The 17,927-nt window shown below is 39.5% G+C and overlaps 1 protein-coding gene across 4 annotated transcripts in view; it reads left to right on the forward strand.

The window, feature by feature from the left end:
• Nucleotides 1-17,701, forward strand: part of PUS7 (pseudouridine synthase 7) — a 107,709-nt gene extending 90,008 nt beyond the window's left edge. For 2 of the 4 annotated variants that reach the window (XM_079932076.1, XM_079932077.1), the window contains exons 8-16: nt 344-472; nt 1,117-1,242; nt 6,566-6,627; nt 7,490-7,650; nt 8,639-8,765; nt 10,170-10,271; nt 12,598-12,727; nt 13,658-13,749; nt 14,378-15,659. In XM_079932076.1, coding sequence (XP_079788202.1) covers nt 344-472; nt 1,117-1,242; nt 6,566-6,627; nt 7,490-7,650; nt 8,639-8,765; nt 10,170-10,271; nt 12,598-12,727; nt 13,658-13,749; nt 14,378-14,514 — 1,066 coding nt within the window. In that variant the 3' untranslated portion in view covers nt 14,515-15,659. Of the gene's footprint in view, nt 1-343; nt 473-1,116; nt 1,243-6,565; nt 6,628-7,489; nt 7,651-8,638; nt 8,766-10,169; nt 10,272-12,597; nt 12,728-13,657; nt 13,750-14,377; nt 15,660-15,729; nt 15,830-16,798; nt 16,869-17,025 lie in introns of those variants that run through there. The other 2 variants (XR_013829863.1, XR_013829864.1) reach the window with 2 other exon arrangements.
• The last annotated feature ends 226 nt before the right edge of the window (nt 17,702-17,927 follow it).

Below are 17,927 nucleotides of genomic sequence, written 5' to 3' on the forward strand. Positions count from 1 at the left end.
TCTGCTCCCTTTCTCACCCCTCTTCCCTCACAAAAACTAGAAAATTTCACAGATGATACTATTCCATTATCAGTATGTAAGTAACATGAGGCTCTAAGAATATAAATATGGCCCAGGTTACATCATTCCAATAGGAACAGGTGTCCTCATGCTGGAGGAACATTCCAGAGGCAAATGAAAGGTAGGCTCACCCCACCAGCTGCGGTGCCTTTCTTTTCTATCGTCACAGTGTGTAGTCTCATTTCAAGCTGCTGTTTTCTGTAGTAAAGTGTCCTAGACCATTTTAGCCAAGCGATAGCTCATGACCCTCTTTCTGCTCCTTTTTTTATTTCGTATTTTTTAGAATAACTGCACAAAGACTTGCCCACTTGAATAAGTGCTTGATGAACTTTAAACTAGGGAATTTCAGCTATCAGAAAAACCCTCTGAAATTGGGAGAGCTTCAAGGGAATCACTTCACTGTTGTCCTCAGGTAAAGAGCTGTGGGTATGAATGCAGACCAGAGAGGGTCTTGCTGTGTCACCTTGAGTCTGTTCAGAACAGTTGTTAATCCCAGTGAGCTGGTGCAGATGCCCGTGGCAGCCGGGAAGGCGGGGTGGGGCCCAATGAGGCTGGGAGAGCAAACACAGCTGCAGTGTTTGTACCAACACGCCCACCCCTCTAAAAACTCAGCCCCACCTTTGGAAAGAAGCTGTCTCCTTGAATACAAAAGACGGCCTATGATTCCACTCATATTCAGTACCTAGAATAGGCAAATTCATAGACGTAGGATGTAGAATAAAAGTAACCTGGGGTATAAGGTGCGGGCGGGGAGATGGAGAGCTACTGTTTAATAGGTGCGGAGGTTAGATTTGCGAAGATGAAGATAGTGGTAAAGGTTGCACAACGTTGTGAATGTACTTAATGCTACTGTATTGCATACTTAGAAATGGCTAAAAAGGTAAATTTAGTGTTGTGTATATGTCACAATTTTTTAAAAAGACAGTGTCCTCAGGAGGTAGAAAGCTGCAGGGGGCAAGGGAAAGGCAGAGAAGCCAAGCCATGTCACTTGTGATATGCATCCCTGAATGTGTTGGCCTGTACATTTTTTTCTCTGGGTAATTTGGGCCCCTACAGAAATATTACTGGAACTGACGACCAAGTGGAACAAGCCATGAACTCTCTCAAGGAGATTGGATTTATTAACTACTATGGAATGCAAAGGTTTGGAACCACAGCCGTCCCCACATATCAAGTTGGAAGGTTTGTATTTAATTTCTTAACTTTCGTCTAAAAGAGCTCTCTCCTTAAAAAAAAAGAAGCAGGATGTTTTTTGTTGGTGGTGTTTTTAATTATTTCTAGATTTCCTAGAAAAAATGGAAATCTGGGCGAAACGAAGCAGTGTGTCTCATCCTTTTGGATGACCAACTGATCCACAGCCTCCTTCTGTTTTATGATAATACATGCACAAGGTGAAAAAATAAATCAGAGTTCAAAAAGATATAACTTGAAAAGTAAAGTTTTTCTCTCTCCCCTGATAGCCCATCCAGAGATTCTATTTTATTTTCTTTTTTACAGGTAAATGTTGGCTCAGTAAGTGACCCAACAGTAGCAGTTGGGTAACTCAGACCCAAAGTAGCCTGAAGGAGATGGTGTAGTTTATGATCTCTGTTAACAAGTGCTTCCTAGTTTCTTAAACTTGTACCTGCCCTTCCCCCATCCTTTAAAGAAAGTGGTATAGGGTGCAATTAGCAAGTAAAATTTATTTTAATAACTCTCTGATTAGTTTTGAGATAACAGGAAATCTCTGTACTGCGAGCTAGAGTGGGAATGCCATCAATAAATACTTGGGTTTATAAACTTACTTATGCTATCCTGCTGTCCAGCAGAGACTGTGTTACCTAAATAATTATTCACCTGGCAGTTAGAACTGTGGAAGTCTGAGTTGGAAGTGATCTGAGAGGTTTAGTTCATGTTCTTCCTGGTGCTTCAAATGCTTTATTTTAGCAAAGATGAAATCTCGGCTTAGGGCGCCTGCCCAGGCTCACTAGTTGGTCAGGTGCAGCACTGAGAATAGAGGGGCTCTTCTTGAATCAGTCCATGGTTCAGCAGCTGACTCCATGAAGTTGCATTTGTTCATGCATCTTTAAGAGCACAAAATGAAAAATGTCATGTAGTATTTCCTCTACCTCTTTGAGGCAGTGTTAGGGTTAAAAGCTCAGGCAGAAGCGGGTAATTCCCTGGCAGTCCAGTGGTTAGGACTGTGCGCTTTCGCTGCCTAGGGCCTGGGTTCAGTCCCTGATGGGGGAACTAAGATCCTGCAAGCCTTGCGGTTCAGCCAAAAAAAAAAAAAAAAAGGCAAAACAAAACCCCTCAGGCATTGAAGTCAGATTTCAGTTCTGAGCCTCACATTAGTCATCTGTGAAATGGAAAGGATAACACCAACCTCACAGGGGTGGTGAAAATGAAGTAAGATGAAGTCTATGCAATACCTGTTTCTATGCCTAGCAGATAGGAAGTGCTCAATAAATGGAAAGTAATATATTAAAATTAGAATATACTAACCAGAGAAAAAAAATGTTGCCAGGAAGAACACTGTAATAAATAATAATCACTATTATTAGATAATAAAAGATAATATTTTCAATCTTGCTAATGTTCAGAGGACATTGATAATGAAGATGCTAATTGTACTGTGAGACAGAATATTTAAGAGAAGACTGTATCACCCATTGAATTTGTAGCTAATTCGGCAGAACAGCAGCCATGGGACCCTGTAAATTTTGCACTCCAAAGATAATGTAAAATAGCTAATGAAAATGACATCAGATTTATTCAGGGCCAAAGTTGCATTAACATGCCCAAGTATAAAGTCAGTATATAATCCATTCAGAATTCCTAACCAACAATTTGTAAAACACAAGAATGTTTCCTAGTTTCAGAGTAGCCCACTGTTACCACCACAGGACCACCTAAAGAAAAAAACCTCAGTTTATAGTTTAAAGGTGGAAGAATGACTTGAATCCAAAATATTTAAAGAACTGTTATGACTCAAAAACAAAAAGACAGATAACCTAAAAATGGGCAAAAAATCTGAGTAGACATTTCTCCATAGAACATAGACTAATGGCCAATAAGTACATAAAAAGATGCTTGACATCACTAAGGAATCACTAATCACTGGGAAAAAGCAATTCAAAACCACAATGAGATACTACTTCACACCCAGTACAATGGCTAAAATCAGAAAGACAGACAATAAATAAGTATGGGTGGGGGACTTCCTTGGTGGTGTAGTGGTTAAGAATCCACCTGCCAGGCTTCCTTGGTGGCGCAGTGGTTAGGAGTCCACCTGCCAATGCAGGGGACTCGGGTTCGAGCTCTGGTCTGGGAGGATCCCACATGCCACGGAGCAACTCAGCCCCTGCGCCACAACGGCTGAGCCTGCGTACTGCAACTGCTGAAGCCCTCATGCCTAGAACCTGTGCTCTGCAACATGAGAGGCCACTGCAATGAGAGGCCCGCACACCGCAGCGAGGAGCAACTAGAGAGAGCCCGCGCACAGCAACCAACACCCAACGTGGCCAATAATAAAATAAATAAATAAGAATCCACCTGCCAAAGCAGGGGACATGGGTTCAATCCCTGGTCCGGGAAGATCCCACATGCCGTGGAGCAACTAAGCCCCTGTGCCACAACTACTGAGCCTGTGCTCTACAGCCCGTGAGCCACAACTACTGAAGCCCATGCCCCCGAGAGCCCACATGCCTCGACTACTGAGCCCGTGCACCGCAACTACTGAAGCCTGCGCACCTAGAGCCCATGCTCTGCGACAAGAGAAGCCACTGCAACGACAAGTAGACCTGGCTCGCTGCAACTAGAGAAAGCCCACGTGTAGCAACGAAGACCCAATGCAGCCAAAAAAGAAAAAAAAAAGTATTGTTGAGGATGTGGAGAACTTGGACCTCTCATGACCTGCTGGTGGGAATCTAAAATGGTACAGCCGTTTTGGGAAATAGTCTGGGTTTTCCCTACACGGTTAAATAATAGGGTTACCATATGACCTAGCTATTGTGTTCCTAGGAATATACTCAAGAGAATCGAATACATATGTCCAACATGAAAATTTACACTGATATTTATAGCAGCCAAAATTATGGAAACAACCCAGATGTCTATCAGCTGATAGATGGATAAACAAAATGTGGCATATTAATACAATGGAACATTATTCAGCAGTAAAAGGGAACGAAGGACTGATACATGCTATGACTTGAATGAACCTTTAAAACATGCTCAGTGAAAGAAGCTAGTCACAAACGGCAACATAGTGTATGATTCATTATGTATGAAATGTCCAGGCTAGGCAAATCCATAGAATCAGAAAGTTGATGGGGCAGAGGTCATGGAGAATAAGTGGCTGCTGATGGGTTAGGGTTAGGATTTCTTTTCGGGGTGATGAAAATGTTCTAAAATTGATTGTGTAATGTTGCAAAATTCTGTAGTATACTAAAAGTCATTGAGTTGTGCACTTAAAGGATAAATTATGTGGTATGTGAGTTATACCTCAGTAAAACCGTTTAAAAAAAAAGTGGAACAAATCCTAATATATATGGTCAGATGATTTTTGACAAGGGTGAGAAGATCATTCAGTTGGCGAAAGGATAACTTTTCAACGAGTAAGTGTTGCGGATACTGGCTATCCACCTGCAAGAAAAAGAAAATGAAGTTGGAACTTTACTTTTATACCATATTAAAAAACTTAGGGCTTCCCTGGTGGCGCAGTGGTTAAGAATCCTCCTGCCAATGCAGGGGACATGCGTTCGAGCCCTGGTCCGGGAAGATCCCACGCACTACGGAGCAACTAAGCCCGTGTGCCACAACTACTGAGTCTGCGCTCTAGAGCCCGCGTGCCACAACTACTGAAACCCGCCTGCCTAGAGCTCATGCTCCTCAGCAAGAGAGGCCACCACGATGAGGAGCCCGCGCACCGCAACGAAGAGTAGCCCCCGCTCACCGCAACTAGAGAAAACCCGCATGTAGTGATGAAGACCCAACGTAGCCAAAAATAATAAAAAAAATAAAATAAATTTATTTTTTAGAAAATTAAAAAAATAAAAAAAGAAGGTGGAAGAAGGAAAGATACTGTCAGAGAAATAGAAAACATTTTAATGTGTGGTGAGCCAGATAGGATGGCTTGTTATAAACCAAATATATCCATCTTTAATATGGCGATATATACTGAACCTTCACGTGTGTGGTAGTATCTTAAAAGTGTTAAAAAGTCCTGTAGTTGAGAAATTTTAATATGTTACACCAGATATTGGCAGACTTTCTCCGTAAAGGTAAATATTTAGGCTTTGTGGGCCATGGAGTGTGTGTAGTAGCTACTCAGCACTGCTGTTACAGTGTGAAAGTAGCCAGAAATAATACATAAAGTAAGGACCACGGATGTTTTCCAATAAAACTATTTACAAAATCAAGTGGCCAGCCAGATAACAAAGGTTTTTGAGCACAGAAGTCTTTTTCCATGAAATCTGGCCCACTAGTTCCTAGTCTTGAATTAATATTGTACTCTTTTTGGAAATGTTACTGAAGGCCTAGGCAGCTGAATAACGTGTCACTTAGGAGTATATTTAAAGACTGATAGAGCATGGCTTGTTCCAGGACTTCAAGGATGGCCAGCAGTGGGATATCTATTAATCTAATTCATTGCATTAGTAGGTTAAATATCCATATGATCTCATCAGTAGATAAAACATCATTTTGTATAATTTAATACATAGAAATATATAGATAAACGTGAAAAATAAAAACGCTAGTTAAGTAGAAAAACAGAAAAATTAATAGAAGGGATTTTAATTTTCTTATGGTAGGGAGGGCCTTTCTCAGTATGACTCCAAGAGCAGAAATCTTAACCATAAAAAATGTTCAGATATGATACATGAAATACAACCTCTGTGTGATAAAAGAGAATATAATAAAAGTTAAAGAAAAAACTGCATACACTTAAAGATCAAGTAAGTCTTGAAAACTACTCTCTGAAGTGTTAACAGTGTTTATTTTTTAAAGGTTAGATATCAGGTAACCTTTCTTATGTACTGTTTAATTTTAAAGAAGCATGTATAACTTATAATCAGCAAATGTAAAGATACTTCCATTTTGGCAAGAATAATAGAGAAGGATAAATTGTATTTATTCTCTTTATCTAGGCAAGAAAGTATTTAACATGGGAGACTTTTTTTGAGAAGTTTCAAATAAGTTTTAGTATATAAAGACAACTTTGATTTATACAGATAATACCATGTATAACAGCTTAAAGCATGACTAGGTAGTATTTATACTATAACAGCTTTCTAAAACTGTGAAATGATATTAAATGTTATGAGTAAACATTATATTTTTAATTTTCTTCTCTTAAGTTCTTTTGACATTTACATTTGAAACCTATGTTATATTAGTTTTTCTGCTTATTTTAAGTTTAATAAAATATATAAAGTTAATATGGTTTGTTACTCCACAGGCTTGGGCAAATAAAATTCATCTTAATGCAAAATTAAGTAAACTAAATGCTGTTTAATTTTAGAGCTATACTACAAAACTCCTGGGCTGAAGTCATGGATTTAATATTGAAACCCCGTTCTGGAGGTGAGAATAAAAATAATCTTAAGAAAAAAAAAAGAATATATGACTAGGTATTCGTAGAATTGCTTTGAATTGAAGTATAGGTACAAATTGGGATCATTATTTCAGAATTTTTAAAACTGTTTTTAAAGTAAAAAGTATAGTTTATGTCTTTTTTTACACAAGTTTTATGTATATATTTGAGATTTATAATTTATATCTTATTTTCAGGTCTTTAGCTCATCTAATTTATTAATTCATAAATGAATACATTCATTTCCTTTTCTCCATGCCGTATTAAATCTCTGAACATATAGGAATCCAAACAGATTTCACTGGTGGTTATTTTTTAAAGCAAAATGTAATACAATATAAAAACTTGGCAAAAACACACTGAGGATTTTTAAGTTTGGAGAGTTCATTAAAAACTAATGTCATACTGTATGGAAAAGGATTTAAGTACCACTTTACAAATCAGCAAAATAATTCTGCCCACTTTGGATAATTATTCATTTGCAAGTTAAAAGAGATAAGGTTATCTAATTTTATGGAAAGTAACCCATTAAATTTGACAATACAATAGAAAAAGAGAGGGAAGGAAGAAAGGACTACCAAGGTTTTGTCTGATGTTGAGTCAGCTTGATAATGAAGTCATTGGCTTTAAGTCCTGGGGTGGTAGCATGTTGAAAGCCATCTAGTTCTGTAAACTTTCTGCCCTTCCCATCTTTTCACTTTCTGATGATGATTCTCAGGTGACCAAAAGCGCTTCAGAGTATCTGTCTTACAAATAGCACTTTCTAATTTTGTGTTCTCTGTGAAGTGTTTTAAATTATAGAACTGTCTTTTGGATAAATTGTTTAATCACAGCTTTTTTTCCCCCCACCAGCTGAAAAGGGGTACTTGGTTAAATGCAGGGAGGAATGGGCGAAGACCAAAGACCCAGCCGCTGCCCTCCGAAAACTACCTGTCAAAAGGTGTGTGGAAGGGCAGCTTCTCCGAGGACTTTCAAAATACGGACTGAAGAATATAGTCTCTGCATTTGGCATAGTGAGTGCAATTTGTGAAGTCAGGCACTGACTCGAGGTGGCTCAATGCTTTGAACTTTTTATCTTTAAATATTTTACTAAATTTTGGAAGAACAGAAGGTAAATAAGGATCCTTTGGCGATCTCTGAGAGGGGTGTTGCCTGCGGGATCCTTGCTGAGACCCTGGGTGGTGATGGGGGAGGGTGGTGGGTGCAGGCAGTGGGGCAGTGGTTGTTAACATGCAAGGCACGAGGAAAGCATCTGTGTGGAAAATACCTACGAGGAAATTTAAAAAGTGTCTTGGTATTTGAGAAATTCAGAACCCATCATAGAGTTCATTTCTTAGTCTCTGTAGCATCAGAGCTGTAACCTGCTTCAGTGAGAGGGTTGCGCAGTGAGTGACCTAAATGACTACATTTTAGTGTGGTTTCTCTGTGGTGATTCAAGACTGGGTAGCATCATGGTAAGTGTAGCCTATACTGGTGTTTGTGTACTATAGTACAGATAGACTAAAGTTTAACTCCTAACTGTAAGTCTTGATTACTCTCCCCCAGATGTACAAAAAAATCAGGATTCCTGCTGCAGGAAATTAGTCGTCAGTTCAGTCATACAGGCTTTCTCCTTCCATAGAATTAGAAAGCACTGTTAGCTCTATGATTGAGGTGTAAATTCCTTGAGTTTGAAGTCTGTATCTTTGATTTAGGGTATAAATTCCAAAGCACTTGCTTTCTTCACATGAACGTCTGAACTGTGGGTGCAAAACGGGAGCCGCTGCAGCTGCTGCTGATCATGAACACCCCCTAGTCTGAGGGCTTCCGTCTCTAAAATTGGTGGCTGTGTGTCAGTTACTGTTTCTATAGGCTGTTAGAAAAATGGGAGATTGAAGTTACGAGTTTCTTGGACTAGGGGCACCACTAAACAAGTGGGATGTCTTGGAAAGTACAGTACTTTTAATATTTGGAATGTATATATTTTTTTCTCTTGCCTGTTTTTTATTTTTATCCCGTCAGATACCAAGAAACAATCGCTTAATGTATATTCATAGCTATCAGAGCTATGTGTGGAACAACATGGTGAGCAAGAGGATTGAAGAGTACGGACTGAACCCTGTCCCGGGGGACCTTGTTCTCAAAGGAGGTAAAAGGGCAGACACCATCCTTGCTCACCCAAACTTGGGTTCAGTTATTTGACACTAGTGCTTAACATCCAGCCTGGCTGCTGGTTAAGATAGCTGTCTGGTAAGCTTGAAAGGGAAAGACATTGTAAGCTCAGACTGACTGGTATGGATCTGTCATATGTAATGAAAAATAGGCATCTGATTCGAAAATATGCACCTGACTCTCTCCGGGCTTCCATTTCCTCAACTAGGATAAGATTTGGACTAAGTGTTGCCTAAGATCCCTTTGCAAACCCTGATCTGGGTCTAGCTGATACTTCTCTACACTTCTGGGTGCACTTCAGCCTCCCTGCTGTCGTTGGCCAGTCTTAAAGAGTTTCTTTAAGTCAACACAAGACTGGAGTGCACTTTACATGGGGCTGTGATATCGTAGACATTTAGTGCACACTCTGTGCCTGAAATGTTCATAAGACATGCAAACAGTCCCATCTGCTGTTGAGCCCTTACTGTGTGCTGGGCCTTCTGCTAAGTAAGCCCTTTACCTGCATCTTCTAGTTTAAAGCTCAGTATTACTGTGAAGCATTCTCTCTGTTCCTCACACGAGGTTCAGTCACTTACCCCAAGTTCCACAGCTGGTTAAAAAAAAAAGAGAAGGCTAGGACTTCCCTGGCGGGCCAGTGGTTAAGACTCCGCGCTTCCACTGCTGGGGACGTGGATTTGATCCCTGGTCGGGGAACTAAGATTCCACATGCCACTCAGTGTGGCCAAAAATAAATAAACATTAATTTTTTAAAAAAATTAAAAAGGGAGAGAGAAGTCTGGGAATCAAATCAAGTCTGTTTCCAAAGTCCGTTTCTTCCTGGCTACTTCCTGGAGACAGTCTGCTCATCTGCAGGTGTGCCCAGTAAATGCACTAAGCTTTTCATTTGTATGGAAATTTTAATTAATCTTTTCCTGATTTAATTTTTCCTCACCCAATATTGATCACATCTGGTGTATTTTAATGTCCCCTGTTCCACCACATTTCATCCTCTAAATACAGACGGGGTTTTTTTCCCCCATTGTTTATGCTTTTAGCAAAATGCATTCATCTGTGATGACTTTCCAAATAGTATTTTGTAGTGTTGTCTGATGAGGAAAAAGAAGCTAAAAGCCAGGAGTCCTAAAACGTGAGGGTGCAGCTGAGAAATAGATTATTTTTAGTTTTCTACTTTTTCTGAATCCACGATATTTATTTTTCGGGTAGAATAGAAAAGACAGAAAGGTATATATTCCAAATTAATTTCTCTAAGCTTCATGGGGCAGTGAACCTGGGCACGCTTGCATTTCTGATTGCTTAGATGTGTAATTTTAGAAGGTTGGGCTTGTGGAAATACTGCCTGTTTTCTTAATTCTTCTTAATTTATCCATTGGTATATTTTCAGCTGCAGTTACCTGTATTGACGAAGACGATGTTAATAATTACTCCATCCATGATGTGGTAATGCCCTTGCCTGGTTTTGACGTTATCTACCCCCAGCATAAAAGTAAGTTCCCTCCAGGGAAGATAGTTAAAGTCGGACATAATTAAGCCACTGGCAGCCAAGAGTCGAGAGAGGGGAAAAAAAATCCGTATTTTAAATATGATTTTAGAACCTTAATTTCCATCCGACTTGAAAAAAAAAATGTTTAGATTTCAAACATACATAAGCCATGTTTGCTTATAAAAGTCTCCCTGAAATAGATGCATTCAGATGGATGATTTAAATTAAGAAACCAGGTGGTGGAGGTGGTGGTGATGGTGATAGTGTTGGTATCCTTATTGTTGTGGCTGTTATTATTGGCACTGTTATTTAAAATTTCTGAAATTCACTAATTCTTACTAAGGATGGAAGGGTTTGGAAAGAGTCATTGAGAAAGAGAATGGATAATTATACTTTAACGTTGCTTTTTTTAACCTTTTTTTTTTTTTTTAAACCGTGTTAAGTAATACCTGTTCATTGTGTTTCAAGAGTCAGTGGGCTCAGAAGTTTACAAACTGGAATCTTAGTATTCCCTACCCTTATTTCCCATTCCCCAGAGGCTGATAAGAATTACTTCTGTACCTTCATGGATGCCATTTTGACAGGGGAATTGGAACTTTTACTGTTGAAGGATTCAGAAATTGTAAAAAAGAAAACAGCCCTGAGCATGGGACTACCCTGGTGGAACTGACCCTGGAAGTTTACTCCTCACCAGGGCTGGTCTGTCGGAGGTGTTTTCCTGTTAAAACATCTTTTCTCTCAAGAGCCCAGAATTAGTTTACTTATCAACGTTATATTCCTTGAAATTACAGAATGATTAGGATTAACACCCTTCTTTGATAAGGCAAATACTTATAAAAGAGTTGAGTGGTAGTCTGCCATTTACATGTTGACTAATCAGACTGCTGTGTGAGGTTGGCCTCCTGGAGGGAAAAGGATTAGACAAGAGCAGGGAGAATGAATAAGGGCGGTAGACAAGGGTGGGGTGGCCTGCCTGTGCTGCGTGGATGGCACAGGTGGTGCAGCGAGGAACCGGAGACCAGTACCAGGAGGTAGAGAAGGAAGGCACTGAGATGCTTGGAGCCACACTTGCCCTCTTTCCAGGAGAGAAAAAGAAAGCATTCTTTTCTTCTTTCTGGTACCTCTCAAGGTCAGAAACTTTGGGCTAGTTAGTATCAGTTAAAACATACATTCAGCTTAGCCTTTGACAGAGCCGATTGTGGAGACCTCGTGGCCAAGACAGGGGCTCACAGACTGGCTGGGTGGTGGTTCGGGCATGTGGATTCATGACGTAGGCACACTTGGTGTCAGCAGGGCTCAGTTAGGGATCCCTGCTGTCCTCACAAGTGGGTCGTGAGGGAGTCTTTCCTTGACCCTGGTCTAACCAACGTTTTTTACGAATGACGTGAGTAAAGAAATCTGCTTATCATATTTGCAAGTAGTATAACCCAAAATAGTTAATATTAATTATATGGAAAATAAGTATTTAAAAAGAACTGCAGAGGGCATTTAATAGGGTTAAATGTAAATTCTCATGTTTACGTTCAAAGATCAAGTGTACAGATGGAAAAGGCCAGTTTGGTGGTAGTCTACATGAAAAGTATCCGGTGTTACTATTAACGTAAGCCTGTTACCCAAGGCAGATGCGGGGTCAGTGGGGAGTACAGAAATATCAAAGGAGGGACGGTTGGAGGAACTTGTTGGTCTAGAGGAGATCATGGCTTAAAGGCCCAGTACTTACGAACACATGTGGAAGAAAGCAATTAATCTGTGTTCCAAAGCAGTTGACAGGAGTCACACGAAGACATATTTCAGCATGGCACAGAAAAAATTTTCCAATAATTGCGTGCCTCACAAAGTGGTAGCTCCCCGTAAATGGCAACGTGAAAGCAAAGGCTGGATGACTGTCTCTCTCTGGTGCTGTAAAAAAGTTTCTACATCAGGTGCGAGGGTGAGCCAGATGATGTTCCCAGGTCTCTTATTTTTATACATTTATTTATAACTACCTTCTTCCGGAAGGAGTTAGAGGCTCTGTATATGGTCTCTTCCAACTCTGAGTACATATACATTGTAGTTGAGTAACTTCTGATGAAATGGCCTTTTGTAGCCATCTTGGGACCCTTAGCCCCAGATACTGTGCCTGGTTGCAAAAATAACCTACAAGTCGACCAAACCTAAACGGGAGACACCTAGTACTAGTTAGTAAGTCAGTACGTTTTAATTCCAGAGAACAGATTGGATTGTTAAATTGAGATGATTAATTTTGTTAAGGTGACAATTTATGTTACTCTCTATAGTTCAAGGTAGCTTGCTGACATGCTGCATTCCAACTGATTTTGTTTTATATTAGTTAGTGAAGCCTACAGGGAAATGCTCACAGCGGACAATCTTGATATTGACAACATGAGACACAAAATTAGAGATTATTCCTTATCAGGGGCCTACCGAAAGATCATTATTCGTCCGCAGAATGTCAGCTGGTGAGTAATAGTCTGGAATGAAATAGAACTGAACTACTAGATTTTAACCTTGTTCATTATATAAATATTTTTCATTGCTTACAGCCTGGCATAAAAGTGTTATTGCTGTTATTGAATACTATTCTCATTACTGCTACTACCTGGTATTTTTCAAATTATCAGGAGATAAATGAATTCAAATATATAGTGAAAGTGGCTAAGTTTACATCTTACTGACATTGCTAAATTATTGAAGAGATGTGCAGAGAATGAACTTTTTCCCTATTCCTAAAAAACTGAGATTTTCAAGTTACCTTACTCAGAATTAGCTCTGAGTTCCACACTGATATGGTTGTTTCATTATCATGTTTCTAGAGAGAAAAAGATACTTGTATTACCCATTTTAAAATACTTTAAATACCTAGTATTATGTAAAGCTTTATTTGATAATTTAAACAATTAAACCCTGGACTAGTTGCCCACTGTCAGGAAGTTCTCTTCCTTCTCTCCATCTCTTCTCCCTTTTCCTTTTCCCTCCTCTTCTCTGGATTGTGGGAAGAGGCTGACAGAGTTGGCCTCCATCTTGCCAGAGAGCAGTTTCTCACAGCAACATGGTGGTGTTAGTGGTGATAACCGCCCTGGAGAAAGTACAGATGCTGTGATTAATTCAGTTGCATCTCTGCCAAGTGAAGTTTACTACTTACCAACTACATACAAAAGGAATTTCCATCCTAGGGAAACATTTTTTATTTTTACCATAGGCTGGCATCATCTGTCACCTTGCTATATAGTATTTCTCTATAAAATATGGCCGTATTCTGTTATTGAATACTCCCACCTAGAATTATTTACACTAGGCCTGTGTGTTTTCCTTGCTGAACAAATGGTGATGAGTAACTTAGTGCCTGTTATGGAAATTCACATTCACACTTTTCTTTATGTGTTTCAAAGGGAAGTCGTTGCATATGATGATCCTAAAATTCCACTCTTCAACACAGATGTGGACAACCTAGAAGGGAAACCACCACCAGTGTTTGCTTCTGGTAAGTTTACTCAGCCATCAGTTCTGTGTCAACTTTGAAATGTTTTCTCATACAAAAACATATTTAAAAAAAAAATCTTATAATCACCACCATCTCGCAACCCATTCTATGATTTCTATTTTGTGTTTGTCATCTTAGTTTTATGATTACAGTTGGAGGTCAGTGATTAAAAGAGTATTTCCCACTGAAAATGAATGAACATTATAGAAGGTTGTGATATTAGGTGATTGAATATCCTCCCCACTCCCATAGAGAGTTAACAAAGTTAAGTGAAAACCCAGCAAGAGAGTCTACAAATGCCTTTTCATTGTCAAATTCTTGTTGCCATTCCTTTGTCTGTTTTCACCCTGTACTGTAAATTTTTTTTTTTTTTCATTTTACGTGTGTTTCTCTCCTATGCTCTTCTGTCACCTACCCTTTCTATGAAGGTTCCAGGTAGAATTACTATAGGGATTCAGCTGGATCCTTCACTCACAGACCTCTTACTTCCATGCCTCATTTTCTGAGGCCCCATGGGAAGTAGGCTGAAGAAAGGAGCACAGTTCTTTTATCTGTATAGAGATTATGTGACTCGCCCCAGTCTGTCTGCAGCTGCCTTACTTTCTGACTGTTCTTTCTTGCCTGGCAGAAGGCAAATACAGAGCTCTGAAGATGGATTTTTCTCTCCCTCCTTCTACCTACGCGACCATGGCCATTCGCGAAGTGCTAAAAATGGATACCAGCATCAAGAACCAGACCCAGCTGAATACCACCTGGCTCCGCTGAGGCCTTTGTCTCCAGATTAGAAAATGCAGACACGTTTGCTGGCTTCCTGTTCATTTTCCTCTTAGTACAGACCCCTATGTGGATTTTGGATCTTTGTACTAAAAAAGCTGTTTGTATTTTTCCAAGTTTTTATTAGCTTAATTTGCAGTATTTGTACATACATACAAATTTTGAGGATCCTGATTCTAGCTCAGAGAATATCAGTTGGTTAGAATATATTTCAGGTGCTTAAATCATAGTAAAACGTCAGCTTTACTGGCTTTATAATCATTTAAAGGAATTTGGTTTAAAGTAGCAGTGTTAGGTTTTGCTACATTCTTCGAAGGACAACAGTAATTTTTTTTTTTTTTGACAACAGTGATTTTTAACGCATCCATGAATGGAGTACATAGCAGTGGATTTTAAGAGAAAGCAAAACAAATCTTGGCTATGGATAAATAATTAGAGTGAGCCTTCCCCCTAGAACCTGTGAATATAAATAACAGTACTCATGTTTGTTTAAATGGTGATAAAACATCCACAAGTTTAAAAACACCAAGTGATTGTCATTATCCAGCTCATGAACCAGGTTCAGGTAAGTGTTTATAGACTTCAGTTGCAATAGCTTTTGCATTTATTATTATCATTGGCTTGCAGGAGCGTTGCATCAATAGGGCTTTTTTTTCTTGATGTAAACATGTGCACCTCTTTTTGTTAGCTAAGGTCTAATTTTTATTCTAGGTGCCTTTTATGTTCAGAACTCCTTCCACTGGACTGATTGATATCTGCCCGAAAATAAATGATAGAGAAGAAAGCTTTTGAAAACTTACAAGGGCTCCTCCTATCAACAGCATTATCCTTTGTTATTCACGGCTTAGGTATTTCCAGTTCTGGCCATGCATAAAACTTTGCTCTGGTGTGAAAGCATAAATATGCCTTCCCAAAGGTGTGTGACGTAATTGTACCATCATTTCTAGAACGAAATATAATAAATATTTTAAAACACTCAGTTCTATTGGTTATGTTAATAAATGAAATAAATACTTAAACTGAATGCAAATGAGAATGTTGGCCCTGCTGAAGGTGAGAAACTAAGTGAATGAGAGATCCTCAGAAAAGGTGTGTCGTGACTGGACGTGAGATAATATGATGGCGTGTCCAATTGTATGACTGATTGACCATGTTAGACTGGCATCAAGGTTATTCTTACAGTAGCACCACTCACTTGCCTTCCAGCGTGCTTTCTGGATGGAAAAGAACGGGATAGAGAAAAGCCACCCTACTCCACCACGGGAATGTGGATGACATTCGTCCTGTATCTGGCAGTGGAAACAAGGTGGAAAATTGTATTTTAGCCCTGGTATTTTAATGATGTCTGTCACATTGCAGAGGTTAAAAAAAGATTAGAACCCTCCTGGTAAATTACCCTTTCAGCTGGCTAATTTCTAAAGAATCTTTTGCCCCACCGGGGCCAAATGTATTAAATGTATGATTTGTCTATTTGTACTTTCCAGTGCTAGCAAGTTATTCTTCACCAGACTGATTAGTGAGAAAGTATTTATTGAGGGAACCTAACTCTTCATGTTGCAAGTGCATTCCGTACTTCTGCATTTATAAATTTATATTACAAAAAAAAAAAAGTGAGGCTAAACTTATGTTTTCTTCATTTTTGAAGTATTGTTACTTGTGGCTCTTTGTGACGAGTTAATTTTCCTGGCTGCATTAACTGACTACCAGTTTGTGCATGTCTCCTCTTAAACAGCAGTGGAGGATAATGATTCAAGGCAGACTCTTAGAGCCATTTTGAGACTTGGGGACATATCTAATGCTAGGGACTTAGTCAACTGGGAATAAATCATTGCCGTAGCATCTTGTTGTTAACAAAGTGGAGGTGTGCCGGGGGGGGGGGGGGGGGGCGGGGGAAGGATTCCCGTGAGGCAAGTTTACGAAGCCTGACGGCAGCCGCATCCTCAACATAAAAGTATCTTTGAAAAAAGAAATCTTTGTTTCCTAAATTTTTGCCAGACAAATAATAAAGGATGAGTGTTTTTTATTATAATATAAAACCAGTGCTATCTACTGATGGAAAAGTAAGCTAAATAACCACCGGCTGACCATCAACTGTTTTTGTTCATGGTTTCATGTAGTAGATTATAACTAGACTGCCATTATACTAATTAAAAAGATACCTGGTTGATTCCCGAATCTTCATGGTTACATGTTGTAGATAACAACTAGACTTCTATGATACTAATAAAAATTTTTTTTTCCTGGTTGATTCCTGAATCAACCGAAAAATTGGTAGCAGCTGCAACAGCACATCAGTACTTAAAACTCCACCAGTTGTTCCAGGCTGTACAAATTAGCACAAACCGGTATGTATTTGCACTAAAGTGCATTTTGTGGCCAATTTTGCACTAAAAAATCAGGGTGTGGGTATGGGTGTATAATACAAAATAGAATATATATAAATGTTATACTACTTATCTGTGCTAATGCGTGTACATGTGGTATTTTGAAACATAAAAACAGTCTAGGAGAATGAACTGTGTGGGTAGCATGAGTGAAGAAGTGAGAACACAGCAGAAGAACCTCAAAGCCGTGGATGGCCAGGTTCTGCCCTTCATGAATTGAAGAGTGTGCCTGCATAACAAAGGGTAATTTAAAAGTTTTTCTTTGTTCAATGAAATCTGCTTTCTTACTTTATGGGGCTACATTTCTATAGGATAAAACTTCTGTTTTGGATCACAAACTCCTTGGAAAATCTAAGGAAAAAGTGTGGACATGGTCTTCAGGGGAAGGAAAGGGGTAAAGCATGTATATACACATGCGTACACCTATACATACACATATGTGCTAACTTTTTATACAGTGTAGTATTCAGCTAAGACCCCCTACTCTGGGTCAGTGCTTTCCAGACGTTAATGTGCATAGGAATCACCTGGAGATGCTGTTACTGCAGGATGTATTTCAGGAAGTTCAGATGGAGTCAGAAATACCTTGTGTTTCTAACAAACTCCCAGAGGTACTTGTGCTGCTGGTCTGCACACCACACTTGGGGGAGCAAGGCTCTAGACCTTTGCCGGCCAGTACAGCAGCCCTAGCCACGCGTGTTAATTTAAATTTAAGTTAACTAAAATGAAGTTGAGCTTCCCAGTCACACTAGCCGCAGTTCAACAGCCCCATAGCCATCTGTGTGGTTAGTGGCTGCTGTATTGGACAGCACTGCTCTGGATAACAAATCCGTCACCAGAAATATTCCAGTTCACAGGAGGTGTGACATCCAGAGATGCTAATGATTAAAGTCAAATGCTCAGGTAACACGCATTCCACAGGTGCAGGTGGGGTTACGTTGCGATTAGATCCAGGGCTCACACTGATGGCTTAAGAGTTCCCGCTTGAAGTAGATCACCCTAGGGGTCTTCCTTAAACTC

This window comes from Stenella coeruleoalba (assembly GCF_951394435.1).
Source record: "Stenella coeruleoalba genome assembly, chromosome: 9".
NCBI lineage: Eukaryota > Metazoa > Chordata > Mammalia > Artiodactyla > Delphinidae > Stenella > Stenella coeruleoalba.